Source organism: Pantherophis guttatus, chromosome 8, assembly GCF_059756535.1.
Source record: "Pantherophis guttatus breed Tessera chromosome 8, ASM5975653v1, whole genome shotgun sequence".
Classification (NCBI taxonomy): domain Eukaryota; kingdom Metazoa; phylum Chordata; class Lepidosauria; order Squamata; family Colubridae; genus Pantherophis; species Pantherophis guttatus.
The window spans coordinates 57,742,156-57,756,614 of record NC_142070.1 but is presented as its reverse complement, the minus strand read 5'-3'; the positions used below and the strand labels follow the sequence as shown (position 1 = coordinate 57,756,614).

Sequence of the window (14,459 nt, the reverse complement as noted above, 5' to 3'; positions counted from 1 at the left end):
ATAAATAGTGAGGATTGTTTTAGCTAGGTGACATTCTTTCCCATGGTAACAGAGGCTGTCCTTGCTGAGAGCTGGAGGTGGAGTTTGAAGAGACTGGGCAATGTTGATTTTGCTTTCATTGGGGAATGTGACTTCTGTGGGATGTTTCTAATTTGCAATATTATATGGTGTAATTCCGGTTTGTGTCAGATCCAGAATTACAACAGACTTTGCCAATTTGATGTCTACTTAAATAAAAAAAAAATGTTTTGGAAGATGGACTTTGCATATTTCTTTTTTGAATGGGTTTCATCACTTGAGAACCTGACAGTTGCATCATTTCCAAGACTTGGGAGAGGAGTAAGACCCACTAATAACAATAAACAAAAAGGCATTATTATTATTGTTGTTGTTGTTGCTGTTATTGTGTTGTTGTTGTTGTTTTAAAAAGGATTTGGAAAAATTGAGCTCATTGGCTTGTGAAAAGCTCCCTAAAATAATGATGATTGGTTTGCCTGGAGAAAGTATGAAAGGGAATATTTGTGTATGGAATTTTTTTTTGTAAGCAGTTTGAATGGAGGATAAATGTGTGTCAGCCGGGTCTCCAGCATGGGTTTCTTCAGCATGCTTGCTATCAGCTGCCATAGTAACAGGAAGGGGGGCCTCGGATATTTGGGATGGGGAAGTGAGCTGCTGTAGTCCCATGAGAAATGAAAGGGAGGTTTGCACTCATGAAATACGGCATTGCTGAAGGGAGGAGTTTACACTCCCATCAAGGCCAATTGTCCTGAGACTCCAGATGGGAGAAATACCTGAAGATGGGCTTTTCCACATCATATTGGACCTTGATTGGACTGTCAGTGCTGGACCCTGTGGGGAGGGATTTGGGGTGACTTTCAATCTGTAACTTTCATGCATTTTGAATCAGTTCTTGCCTTGCTTTCGCTGCTATCACTTCAAACTTACTAAAAATACCTCTTTCTCTAAATCAATGGAGTTGGGCATTTTCTTTCTTGAGTTTTGAATGGAGGCAGGCCTGACAGTAAGTATGCTAATGTGTAAATGCCTGTGTGTGTTGACTCTCTACCTCCAGACAGTGAAAGGGATTAATTATTTTGATTCCTTTTCTTATAAAGAAACAGTTGAAGATTTTTTATTGTGAAATAAGTGGAAGGGCAATAGCAAGTATTTGCAAGAAAATGGGGGAAAGAAATGAGAAAGGTCCCATGGAAGATGTGGGAGAGAAATTCATGGAAAAATGAATGTGATATACTTGAAGAAGGGGAGAGAGAAAGAGACAACTATTTTGTTAAAAGAATGCTGAATAGAAAAAAGGGGGGTGAGATTTTTGTGTTGTCTTTTAAACATTTGTTTTTCCTGCCATCTCTTTCTCTTTCATTACTTTTCTTTTTTTACTTGACTTTCTGCCTTGAAAAAGAGAGAGAAGCAGGAAAAGGAAGGTGGAGCAGTTTTTCTGCTCCTTTTAACCATTTTTTCTTCTTCTGCTTAGTTAAAACATTGAGCTCTTGCTTGAGAAAGGCGTGGTAAATGTGTCATCTGCAATTTAGGCTTGCACTGTTTTTGGTCTGCATACATCTGTTCTGCTCACTGCAATGCAAGTTAGAAAATCAGCTGGGGTATCTATCTTCCAGTGAGTGGAATCTACTTACAAAAAAATTTACAATAAGGCAGTGGGAAGAAGTAGGCAAGTATTTCAACTTGGAAGAGGGGGCAAGAAGGCAGTAGAGATATTTGCATTAATAGACAAAAGAAGTCTTAATTGAGCAAGAAGAAAATAAGAAACAAATCCAGAAGGCTACCAAAATGCTATCTTCCTAGCAGATGTCCTTAGGCAGGAAAAGGGGGGAAGAAGGAGACTACAATCCAGAAGAGGACGGCGAGGAGGAGAAGTTCAGGGAATCCAAAGTGGTATGCGCATAGAAGAGGAAAAGTCCCCTTGGGACCAGTGGTGGGATTCAGCCAGTTCACACTGGTTCACTAGAACTGGTTGTTAACTGTATCTGCAGTTCGGCAAACTAGCTGATCCCATCATTGGCTGGCCCCGTTCCCCACCCTCGCTCCTCTCCTCCCAGGCCCAGTCACTCCTCATGTGGCTGGCTTTTCCACCTGAACACCACCCTTTGCCAAAAGGCTGTTTCCGAGGGTGCTTGTCTGCACATTGGTTTTGCAGCTCTTTCAGCCTTCTAGATGTGGCTCCTTTAAGAGGTGAGGTTTCCGAGGAATGAGGAGAGGTTACCATAGAGACAAGGAGTTCATGCTCCCAAGAGTTCATGTGAGAAGACAAAAAATTGGGGGGAAGTGGAGGGAGGGATTCCCCCTCCCCATGGAGCTGTGTGCAAGGGGTGTTGGTCAGTCTGCGGGCAAAAATGAGAGGGGTAAGGAATTAAGTTGGCAGCACGATTGAAGCTGGGCCCAATGTAGGGGAGACTGCGGGGTTAGTTTGGCCAGGCAAATTATTCCCCTCACCCTTGCTATCTAAGTGGATCCTGGACGCTGGGAAATGGAGCAGCCAGCACGAGGGAAGGAGGAGGAACAGGGAAAGAGGGAAAGCAGCTCCTCCTTCCCTTGCACTGGCCACTCCATTGCCCGTTTTTCCATTGCAGTGCAGCTCCGCGGAGCTTGCCCCACCCACCACTGCCCAGATGCTCTTGCTTCCCCTAAGCATTTCTTTGCCTACCTAATTTCCAGCTCTGTTGCATTTCTCCATCACATTTCTCGCCGTAGTGTGCAGGAAAACAAGTTTGTGGGGCTAAAAAAAAAGTTCACTCAATCAATTTCAACTTCGTGAGATTTTTTTTTTTTGCAAGAAGTTTGATTTGTTTGATAGAACATTTTTTAGTCAAACAAACTTTTGTTTCCCTGCACATGATGGTGAGAAAGGCGACAGAGCTGGAAATCTGGATGGTGCTGGGTGGGGCAGGCAGCAGCTCATCTGCCCACAAAAACCATGTCTTTGATGGCCAATGCTGAAAGGCAGAGAAAGAGCTGCCAGGAAGCAGCCAGTCAGCCTGGAAGCCAAGAATATCCTTCCTCTTCCACCCCACCCCTCCCCACCTGCCACCATAAAGGGGGCAGGTGGCTAAGTGAGGGGTAGGAAACCCTGCCATGCGCAGCGAGGGCTGGAGGAGAGATGGCAAGAGAAACCCCATCTTGTTCCACACACCCCAATGAAAGGCAGTGGCAGCCTGGCCACTTCCCTTCCCTGCCCTCTCCAGTGCTGGAAGCCACCTGTCAACCACATGCCCAGTCGCCCATTCATCCTCTCTCTCTCTGTGTCTCTGGGCTCAACCGGTGCCACAGTCCACCCCACAGTCCAGGAGCCGCCCTGCCATCCTCTATGGGTTTGAGTTGAAGCTGAGGAAAGGTGATAGAAGGAGGAGAGAGAGAGGCCCACGGAGTCATTGGCTGCTGGCCTGCATGGTAGACTGTGGCACTGGCTAAGCCCAGAGAGGCTTCGTACTCTTTCTCCCTGGCCAGGTGGCCTCTCTTTCCCTTTCCTACCTCACTGGGAGAGCCGTGTGATGCTGTGGAAAGTGAGGCCCTCCTGGATGGCTCCCTTGCTCACGCACCTGGCCCCATGCTCTCCCAGCACAGGGAAGCAGTTGAAGTGGTGCCATGGTGACCTCCCGGAGCTGCAGTGGTCCAGAGAGTGGCTGGGAGCAGGAGCCTGCAGCCACAGCAGGCTGGCGGCCAGTGGCAGAAAGGCCCTGGCACCTTAGCAGCGGCCTATCAAATCAACATGATCATGACAGCCAGGTGAGCGAACGCCGGTGCACACTTGGCGGGTGGGTGGGCTTGACTTTGGGGCATGGAAGGACACCACAACACACAGTGGCACGAGCTGCAGCTGGGCAAGGAAAGTGGCTGGAAGCCACTGGTTCTCCGTGTGCTCAGGCTTTTCCCCACTCCAGCCTCCTGACTGTCCGCCTGAACCTGTGGAGGTGAGAGAAGCGGAGAGGACTAGCTTTTTGCCTAGATTTGTCCAGCTGTCGGGGGGAATATGGACAGGGACCTGTGGAAGATGATGTTTTCCACCAGACAGCTGGACAAACCTAGGCAAAAAGCCAGCCCTCACTGGTGCCTAGCTTCACCAGCAGCAGGCTTGCAAAGGGCAATCGTGAGCTTTCGCCTGCATCAAACTAGATTGGAAAGGTAGAGTGAGTGAGTGAGTGAGGGGCATTTGCAGCATGCCATAGCACATGCACTTTCCCTCAGCCCCCTTCTTTCGGATGGCTACTATCCACTTGGCTCCCCTCCTGCTTCTCCGCCTCTTCTCTCACCCCATTAGCCAGCCTGTCAGCAGGAAGTGAGTGAGTATGCTTTATTGCATTCCAGGCATTTTCCACCCAAACGTCAGTGGAGGAATGAGGGGGGTGGCAGAGGAGCTGCTTTCGAGCCATTGGTTTTTCTGGGACAGAGAGTCTCCCCCTAGTTACACAGGCAGAGGCACACTTCCCATTTTGGTAGCCCCCCATAAGGAAAATATTTTTTTTAAAAAAATCGTGGCTTGGGCCGGGCTGCTGGGCTAGTGGCAGAACTTTCAAACCCAGCATGATCTGCTATGCCACCCATAAGTGCATATCCAGTGGCAGCGGATGGTGTGTACAAAATGAGAGGCTTTGCCTCCTCTGGGCAGTAGAGCTGCGTCTCTCATTAGTGCTGGAGAGGCTGAGGAGAAGGCATTGCCGCCACTGTCACTGAAGAGAGAGAAAGAGAGAGGATGAGCCAGAAAGAGAGATCTGATCCAACCTCTATGTGTGTGAGAGTGACCCAGTCCAATCTCGGAGAGTTATATCAGGACTGGTGACGTTGTGCGCTCTTTCTCTCTCTCATGCATTCAGGCATGCACGCACGCACACACACACATGCGCACACACAAACAGAGGTTGGATCACTCTCTTGCTCTCTCTCTCTCTGTCTCACTGTGACGGCAGTGGCAGTGCTTCAGTGCCTGGCTGGCAGTGCTTTCCCTCTTTCTTTCCTCCTTCCCCCCTGCCCTACCCACTAGAGACCCCTGGATTCCCTCCCCAACCTCGCCTGGCCCATACAGACACAACCCATGTAAGTGACGTTGAGTTGGCCATGCCCACCCAGTCACATGCCCACCCAGCCATGCCTACCCAGCCTGTCATTAGGGAAGAGAACCGGTTGTTAAATTATTTTGAATCCCATCACTGCTTGGGACCCAACAAGTGTGCTATATGCAGAAAGGAAGGATATTGGAAGAGTGGATGCCTGGTGGCTATAGCCATGCAAGCAGAAGAAGAGTGAAGAGGCCAGGGGCAAGGAGCTATTGCTCCCCCAACCTCCAAACCCCAAGTGGAAGTCCAAATTGGAGGATCTAAACATAAGATGTTAATAGATACAGGAGCCAGTCCTGTTGCGAACCAGTAGTAAAGGTAAGTAGAACCCACCCCTGGTATGGCATCTCTGCAGGACAGCAGAGACTGTTAGCCCCAAGGAGGAAGCAATCTATCTATTAAAGCCCCCTGTTAACAGAAAACAAGAGGATTCTTGGGATGGCTGGTTTTCGGGTTTTTTGTAGAATTTGGATTCTTAATTTTTGATTAATTGTAAAGCCCCTTTATGAAGCTGTGAAAGAGGGGGACAGGGAAATATTTGAATGGATTAGATAATGCCAACAAACAAATAAAGAGTGTGTTTATGGGATTATTGGCACTAGGGTTTTCAGACCCCAACAGATCTTTTGCTCTCTTTGTACACATGGAAAGGCATTGCAATAGGAGTTCTCACCCAGAAATTAGGCTCATGGCAAAGACCTGTAGCATATTTCAGTAAGCAGATAGATGGGGTGGCATTGGGATGACTTGTGAGCAGTGGCAGAAACAACCCTGCTAGTTGAAGAAGCTCAAAGGTTAACAGCATTATTTGTTTGTTTGTTTGTTTGTTTGTTTCTTTTAGAAAAATTATATTGCCGCCTATTCATCCATGGTGACTCAAGGTGGCTTGACCCCCATCATGGCAACAACACATATTTATACCAGCCATTTAATGGGCTCCATAACGCTGTGGGTTCCTCAGGCCTGCTGGCAGAACTATGCTTTCAGCGCCTTCCGGAAGAGTGTTAGAGTGGGGGCCAATCTAATCTCTGGGGGAATGATGTTCCAGAGAGAGGGAGCCACTATGGAGAAGGCCTTTCTTCTGGGTCCGGCCAGATGTAGTATCTCCCTAGGGGATGGGACCTGCAACATTCCTTGCCTTCCTGCTCTAGTGGGTCAGGTAGATGTGACCGGCAAGAGTTGGTTCCCTCAGATAACCTGGATCCAAGCCATGAAGGGCTTTAAAGTGACAACCAGCACCTTGAATTGCACCCAGAAGCAAATTGGCAACCAATGCAGTTCCCACAACAGAGTTGAAACATGTGCACATGGAGATCTGCACAAAACTATTCAGGCTGCTGCATTTTGTACCAACTGAAGCTTCCAGATGCTCTTCAGGGTGAGCCCCATGTAGAGTGTGTTGCAATAGTCAAGATGGGAGGTGACTAGGACATGAGTGACCATGAGAAGGGATTATTGGTCCAGGTAAGGGCATAACTGCCACTAACACACTTAACATTTTATCTCATAGGAAAAGTTCCAAATGGGGTTCAAGAGATTATGGAAGTAAAGAGAGCATTTTAGATGATGGGGGGCTGCCAAGCAGAATATGAGACCTTGCTTGACTCTCCAGTGATATAATTAGAGATATGAAAAACACTCAAACCAACTACATTCTTGTTTTAGGTGGATACTGAATTCCATCATGATTGTGTACACGTGGTGGATTCAGTCTATGCCATAGACCCGATCTTAGTGATCAGTCTATCCCAAATGCTGACTATGAATGATAGTAGCTTTATGGTAGAAGACCAGAGAAAGGCAGGATATGCAGTGGTCACACCATGGGAAGTTGTAGAAGCCAACCCATTACCAGTAACATTTCTGCCCAACTGACTGAACTGGTCACTTTAACTAGAGCCTTGCAGCTGGCTGCAGGACAAATAGTAACAGCAAATATGCCTTTGGAGTTTTGCATGCCCATGGAGCCTTATGGAAGGAAAGAGGATTATTAAATGCAAAAGAATCAACTGTTAAATATGGCCTACAAATTTTAAAATTATTGGAGGCATTTTGGCAACCAAAACAAATAGCAAGGGGCATTCTAAGACACAAAAGGGAATTGGGCTGCAGATAGAGCTGCTAAGAAAGTCGCCATACGACACTCAGAATTAACAATCTTCCTAATTCCAATTTCTCCATACCCACTTCTCCACCCTCTTAAACATCTAAGGGCAGGACATGGGCCACATCAGTTGGGGGCAGGGAGGGAAATGATGGGTAGTGGAGGGTAGAGGGCAGACCTTTTTCTATCAAATATACTCCAAAGCATGTATTTTATCACATTGTGGTGGTGGGTGGGGGAGGAGGTAAAAGCCCTGGAAGACTTTGTGACATGCTTTGTAGTAGGCAAGGGCCTCTATTCCACTACATCCCAAGCTGTAGCAGTTTGCCTAATCTGTGCCAGAAATAATCCAAAAGTGGCCAGGCGCCCACCCCTAGGAGTCCAACTTAAAGGCAACTACCCAGGGGCCATTTGAGAAATAGACTTCACTGAATTACCTAGAAAGTAAGGTTTTAAGTATGTTTTGGTACTACTGTGTACCAATGGTGGGTTTTTACCGGTTCACCCCAGTTCAAGAGAACTGGTAGTGGCGGCGGTGGGAGGCTCTGCCCATCCGCCCAGATGTCATCAAGGACACTATGCGCATGCGCAGAAGTGCCACGTGCGAGCAAAGCAAGCGCACACTCACAGTTCCGAACTGGTAGCAAAGGTAAGTGGAACCCACTTCTGCTGTATACCTTCACAGGGTGGCCTGAAGCTTTTGCTTGTAGGACTAATAACGGGCATGAAGTAGTAAAATTTGTACTGGAAAAAATTATTCCTATGTTTGGTCTGTCAAATAGCGTATCATTTTATTGTGACTCACATTTCACAGCTAAGGTTTATGTGAACAATTAAACATCACTTGGAAGCTTTACTCAGTCTACCACCTGGCAAGTAGTCCTATGCAGAAAAATGTAATGATTTACTAAAGCAACAGCTAGCTAACAGCTGTGTTAGGAGGCTCACCTGTCCTGGCTGCAAACTTTGCTACTCACATTGTTAAGGCTTCACATTGCACCTCGAAAGCGAACAAGCTTGAGCCTCTTTTTGGGCTACCACATCCCTCCCTAAAGGCAGAGGAGGGGTCCATCCTACAAGTGGGCAAACTGACCTTGTACCAATATGTAAGAACTTGCTGGGGTTATGAATTTTCTTTCCTGTTATCTGCAGGAAAACCAGTACCCAAGTTTAGATCATCCAATTCATCCATTTCAGCTTAGAGACTGGGTGCTTGTAAAGACCTGGGGACCAGGGGTGAAATGCTTGCAGTACGCACCAAAAGGAGGCTTGGGAAGGTAAGTAGAACAGCGGGGGGGGGGGAATCAGCTGTGGCGCGCAGTTCAGCTTTGCTAGAAATCCTGCTTTCTAGCAAAGCTAAACTGCGTGGCACAAGTGATCGTAGGATCGTAGCTTTTTTTAACTATCAGTTTCACCGAACCAGTAGCTAACTACCGGTTCGCTCGAACTGCTAGTTTTTAAATGCGCTGTGTGCGGAACTGTGTTAACATTAGTAATTGTTAAAGCAAGAAGTAAATATGATGATGTATATTGTGTATTGTAAAATGGAACAGCAGATGAAATATGAAGTGGTAATTTGGTTCTATTATGAAAATAACTGAAATCAGGAGACAAAATTGAAATATAAAAAAGTGTGATGGGGATTTTGAAATAATATGTTGTAAATGATGAAATAAAATAATTAATTGATGCTATAATAAGAAATCAGCAATTAAGGGCAAATGGTGATATTGCTTATTATGTACTAAGAAGAGATTAAGATAAAATGTGGAACAGAGGTGGGTTTCAGCAGGTTCTGACCAGTTCTGGAGAACCGGTAGTGGAAATTTTGAGTAGTTTGGAGAACTGGTAGTAAAAATTCTGACTGGCTCCGCCCTCATCTATTCTCTGCCTCCCAAGTCCCAGCTGATCAGTAGGAAATGGGGATTTTGCAGTAACCTTCCCCTGGATTGGGGAGGGAATGGAGATTTTACAGTATCCTTCTCCTGGAATGGAGATTTTACAGTATCCTTCCCCTGCCACGCCCATCAAGCCACACCCACCAAGCCATGCCACGCCCACCAAGCCACACCCACAGAACTGGTAGTAAAAATATTTTGAAACCCAAAATCACTGATGTGGAAGGTCAATTAAGTTAAAGGGTTTCAATGTAAGAATTAAATAAGATGAAATACATCGTTTATAGTCAAAAAGTGTGATGGGGATTTTGAAAAACATACTTTACAAATGGATGAATAAGATAATTAATTCAAGTAATGCTAAGAAATTAGGATTTGTAGGGCGGATGGTGATATTGTTCATATATTACATATTAAGAAAAGATTAAGAAGATAAAAAAGTAGGGAAAAAGAATATTATGGCAGAAATTGAGATATGTAAATTGTATTTGGAAAAAACAAAAAAAAGATTGGAATAGATTATAAAAATCAATATATAACTATGTTATAAATTGTATAAGCTGTAACCCGGTAAATACTCTGTTCATAAAATAGGTATGTGAAAGAAAAATTATTTTAATAAAACTTGTTCAAAAAAACAACAACAAATTGTTAGATCATTACTAAAATGTTTATTAGTTGATATTTCTTATTATCCCATTTTGTCCCGCCTTCTACTTTGGTGAAAATGTATAAAGCTTTCTTAATCCTTTGTTCTTGGTTCTTGGCACTTTTTCCAGGACCCATTTTCCCTGGAACGCTCCAATAAAAAGGAAATCAAAACCTACACCTCGTGTCTGGTAGCCTTCATTGGCCTCAGCACCAGGCTCAGACCTGAATTGGAGACAACATTCCTGCTTGAGCAGTTGATTGAACTAGAAAACCTCCAAGGTCCCTTTCAACTTCATTATTCTGTTAAATACTAGTATAAACAATGCAGAGTTACACAAGCAACTTCCTTGTATTTGTTTAATAGTAGTAATATTAAATATTGATGAGAGCCAGTTTGGCCTAGTGCATAAGCCACTAAACTAGAAACCAGGAGACTGTGAATTCTAGTCACACCTTAGCCACAAAAACCAGCTGGGTGCTTTTGGGCTAGGCATTCTCTCTTTGCCCAACTCATGGGTTGTTGTGCAGAAAATTGCAGGAGGAAGGTATGTTGCCAATGTTTGCAATGTTGTAAAAATAATAAAGGTGGTTTTGTCTACTTAAATGATTTTGTCTACTTATTCAATTATATCAAAGTGAACATGTTAAAAATGTTTCAAAGCATTGAGAATGAGTCGGAGTACATTTGCACTCAGCAATGCCACCTCTTGTTGCAAAGAATTTACAAAGAAGTTTTCGGAAATTCAGAAATTTACTAAAAAGAAGAAAGGGTAGTAGGACTTGCTTTGTTAATTTGACTACCAATGAATATGTAGAGCAAGTTATGACTTGTGGACATACAAAAGCTTCTCAAAAAGAAGCCAGCATGGAACAGATTCTTTGAGTGTAGAAAGTTTTCTGCTTCAAATTGCTGTTCTCCAATATGGACCTTTTTTTTTCCTTTGTAACTTAGGTCACATAAATGCCTCACAAAATAAGGAGATGCCAAAGGCCTCAAGAGAGTGGATATTTCTTTACACATATAATTCCCTCAGTACCTCTCCTATCTAGATCTCCTGAACAGGAGATAATAAATTGGTTGTATGTAGAGGTGGGATTTACCAACCGGTTCGCCCAGCACCGAAAATGTGAGTGCGCGCGCCTCAAGATTGCTGAGCCAAGAACAATCTAGCTAGGGTGCTCTGTATTTGCTTCTGGATTATTTTCAAGGAAATCTCTCATAAAAGCAAATTTTAATTGTCCACAGGTGGGCACATCAGGGCTGCATCTAACACCAGTCTGCTTATTTGAACTTCCAGTGCAAGAATAATTGTATGGTATATGGCAATAAAATTGTTTTTCCGTGATGATCCAGTCAAAAGTATATTGAAAGAAAACATCACATTTTTAATTACTTTAGTAAGATTTAAATAAATATTAAATATTTATATTTAAATATATAAATAAATAAACATTAAATAGTTTAATATAAAATAGTTAAATATATTAAATAGTAATATTTAAAATAGAGCAAAGCTAAATGGTATTTTTACTTAGAGTGAAATCTAGATTAAATACTAATTATATTGCAACATAATTACACAATATAAGTACAGGGTAACAAGAAAAATAATTAGAAACAAATGAGAATATTGACTTGTAATTAGCCAAGAAAAGCAAATAATGAAGTGAGATGATGATGATGATTTATTATAAAGATTTCGATCGTTCAGAACGATGATGTTTAGGAAGGCAACATTTCATTTTCAGAGAAAAATTACATAGATTTTAATATAGCTCTTGAGAAAGAAAAATCTACTTCTTAATTTTTAAAAGTAGTTATGGGGGAAGGGAATTGTATTTCATTGCAAGGGAAATGTTGATTATCTAAGAATTTATTCAAAAAAAGTCTTTAAGGTAAAATAAGGTGCTAAATGGATCAAATCCCCAAAAGAAGTACATCATTGATTCTAATTCGCTTTTTGAGCAGCAGCATGAGGAATTAATGAGAATCACAGAGCGGGGTGAGGTGGGAGTTCAGTTTCAATTCAATTTCAATTCAATTCAATTTGAGGGGCTGCTACAAAGAAAAGGGGGTCAACCTATTTTCCAAAGTGCCAGAAGACAAGACAAGAAACAACAGTTGGAAATTAATCTAAGAGAGAAGCAACCTATAACTAAGGAGAAATTTCCTAACAGAACAATTAACTAGTAAAAATTCTTTCCCACAAAGAATGTAGTTATCATGGAGGGGAGAAGAAATATGGAAGTCTCCAGAAGTATTAACCAACTCTAGAATTGCTAATACAGAATTGGATTAATTAATGGTTTGACTTAAAAGTCTACAGAAATTGATCTATTCATTTTTCTCTATTATGATTGGGGTGAAATCATTCAAAAAAGTAATTGTAATAGCATGTCTTATTACCCCAGACGTACCTCTTTTTAAAAAATAAAATATTTACTACTGATATCTATGTTTTCATAATAATCATTATTCAACTACTCAACTAACTCCTGTCATTCACAAGAACCATGTCATTACTCAATATCTATTGTCTAAAATATTATGTTTAATTGTATTTAAATACTATTAAACCTGTTTTTTTATTTCTTGGATTCTAAAAAGAAGCAGACAATCATTAAAGTTTCTATTATTTGAAAATAAGTCTTTTACTTTGGGGCATTTGACAACAAAACAAAATTCCAGACAAAGGCATCACCGTTATTAAGAGGGAAGGGCAGATTCTGTCCATTGCTTTTTATTCATTTAGAAGTATGTAGCCATCTCCATCACAGGTCATCTTCATCTGACAGAGCATCAAGGTAGTCTGTATCTACATATAAGAGAAATCCTGAAAACAGACTGTCTGCCCATGTGGGATCAGAAAAAAGACCATTTTGGTCAGTGTAGAAGATTTCAAGCCACACCTCATCCTCAGGCTGAAGGTAAATCACAGTTGACCCAGATGCCACGTCATGGTTTCCTGTGTTAGCATCAAATGTCTTTATCCTGAATTTTCCATTATGAACTAGACCAATGGCAAGGTGTTTATTTGCTAGTGTAATGTCATAGGAGAAATAATAAATCCCTGGGATGGCACAGATGAACTTTCCTGTTGAAGGATTATAATGTCCCCCTTCATTAAAAAGGACTTTGTTAAATATGATTGGCAATCTTTCCTCTGGGTAACTTGTAGTTATACCAACAGAGAAAGCTGATCTCAGTATGATTTGCCCACATTTACAGATTCCCGGTGAACCTGTTTTTCCTCTTTCTCCTTTCTCCCCTTTTGGTCCTGCTGGACCAAGAGGTCCCATGTCACCTTTACCTCCTACTAATCCCGTAGGCCCTCTTTTGCCAGGCTGCCCTTGGTCTCCTTTGTCTCCAGTTTGTCCTGCAGGACCCATCTTTCCTCTTACACCTAAGAGAAAGGAAACCATTGTAACTATACCATTAGGTTATACGGTATTATTAAACACAAGATAATAATTCTCTTTGGCAGGGAATGCCATGCTCAGTACGCGCCAAAAGGAGACTTGGGAAGGTAAGTAGAACAGCGAGGGGGGGGGAATCAGCTGTGACGCACAGTTTAGCTTTGCTAGAAAGCAGGAAATCCTGCTCTCTAGCAAAGCTAAACTGCATGGCACAGGTGATCGTCGGATTGTAGCTTTTTTTAACTACCAGTTCGATTGAACCAGTAGCTTTTTTTTACTACCAGTTCGCCTGAACCGTAGCGAACCTGTAGCATTTTACCCCTGATTTTAATAAATAAAAAGAATCCATTTTCTGGCTGGCTGAAAATATAAATAGGAACTTCATCATTAGAAGCATACAAATCCTCATATCCACTACTTTTACCACCAGTTATTCTGTCAAGGTCAATATTATGCCCATATTGTGAAAGGGGTGTTCACTTTGAGAATAAAGAGCTTGTCACGATTTAAAATGAATTTGATAGCGTTCAAGTGTGGTGGATTACAAGTACACTTTTCTTTGGAGATCATGAGTAGTAATACCACACCTCTAAAAGGAGGCATGTCAACAGGGCTGTCATGATTATGTATTAATGTAATTATGTATTACATTATAATTATGTATTATTTTGTAGCCACTTGGCTGCACCAACTGTAGATAGTCTTACTGCTCAGCAGTTCAAGGTTTAGAAAAACTGAAGGTCTTATTTGGACTAAAGTCTGTTTTGATAAGGTTTTTAAAAAGGTTTGAATATTCAGTACCTGCATTTCCTTTCTCACCCTTTTCTCCCTTTTTGCCTTCTCGTCCATCTCGTCCTGGGATCCCAACCCGGCCATGTGATCCAGGTGAGCCGTGGTTTCCAGGAGGGCCTGGGGGGCCAGGTAACCCAGGTATGCTACAAACATATTTTGTGGAGTAGTTTTCTCCTTTAAACTGGTTGTGGAGTGGTTGGCCATTGATATAGAAGGCAAAACCTGTTATACAGAGCAGCACAAACATCTCTGGCACTGGAAAAAAGAAGAATGCTGATGTGAGAATAGTAAAACCCATCTTATTTAAATTAAGTGTTAAGATTTATATACAGCATAATCTTTCCCACTAGACATGTTAAAAAGTTAATATGGAAGCTATGAGAGTATAATCAAAGCTCCAATTGTTTTATAAATGTACCACATGTTGCAATGGGCATAAAAAGAGCAGAGCTTAATCAAACTCTCATGATTATCATCTTGGTTTTTTGTTTTTTTTTACCACTCAGTGGCCACCCA

General features: G+C 42.5%; 2 protein-coding genes across 5 annotated transcripts in view; one reads left to right on the top strand and one right to left on the bottom strand.

Annotated features, from left to right (window-relative positions):
- Positions 1-740: 740 nt before the first annotated feature.
- LOC148112664 (uncharacterized) lies at positions 741-10,338 on the top strand. Of its 2 annotated transcripts, XM_087875250.1 has the most exons (4): positions 741-1,021; positions 3,590-3,756; positions 8,338-8,462; positions 9,863-10,338. In XM_087875250.1, exons 2-4 carry the CDS (start codon positions 3,616-3,618, stop codon positions 9,924-9,926), a joined length of 330 nt encoding a protein of 109 aa, XP_087731376.1. In that variant the 5' UTR covers positions 741-1,021; positions 3,590-3,615; the 3' UTR covers positions 9,927-10,338. The 2 variants fall into 2 exon arrangements, 1 of the variants encoding a protein (XP_087731376.1); XR_015729240.1 differs by lacking the exon at positions 3,590-3,756 and having other exon boundaries at positions 742-1,021.
- A 1,064-nt stretch (positions 10,339-11,402) lies between these two features.
- Positions 11,403-14,459, bottom strand: part of C1QTNF7 (C1q and TNF related 7) — a 118,636-nt gene continuing 115,579 nt past the window's right edge. For 2 of the 3 annotated variants that reach the window (XM_034408873.3, XM_034408875.3), the window contains exons 2-3: positions 13,953-14,198; positions 11,403-13,138 (exon numbers count right to left, since the gene is read on the bottom strand). In XM_034408873.3, the coding sequence (XP_034264764.1) occupies positions 12,507-13,138; positions 13,953-14,198 (878 nt within the window). In that variant the 3' untranslated portion in view covers positions 11,403-12,506. The remainder of the gene's footprint in view (positions 13,139-13,952; positions 14,199-14,459) is intronic. The other variant, XM_034408874.3, reaches the window with a different exon arrangement.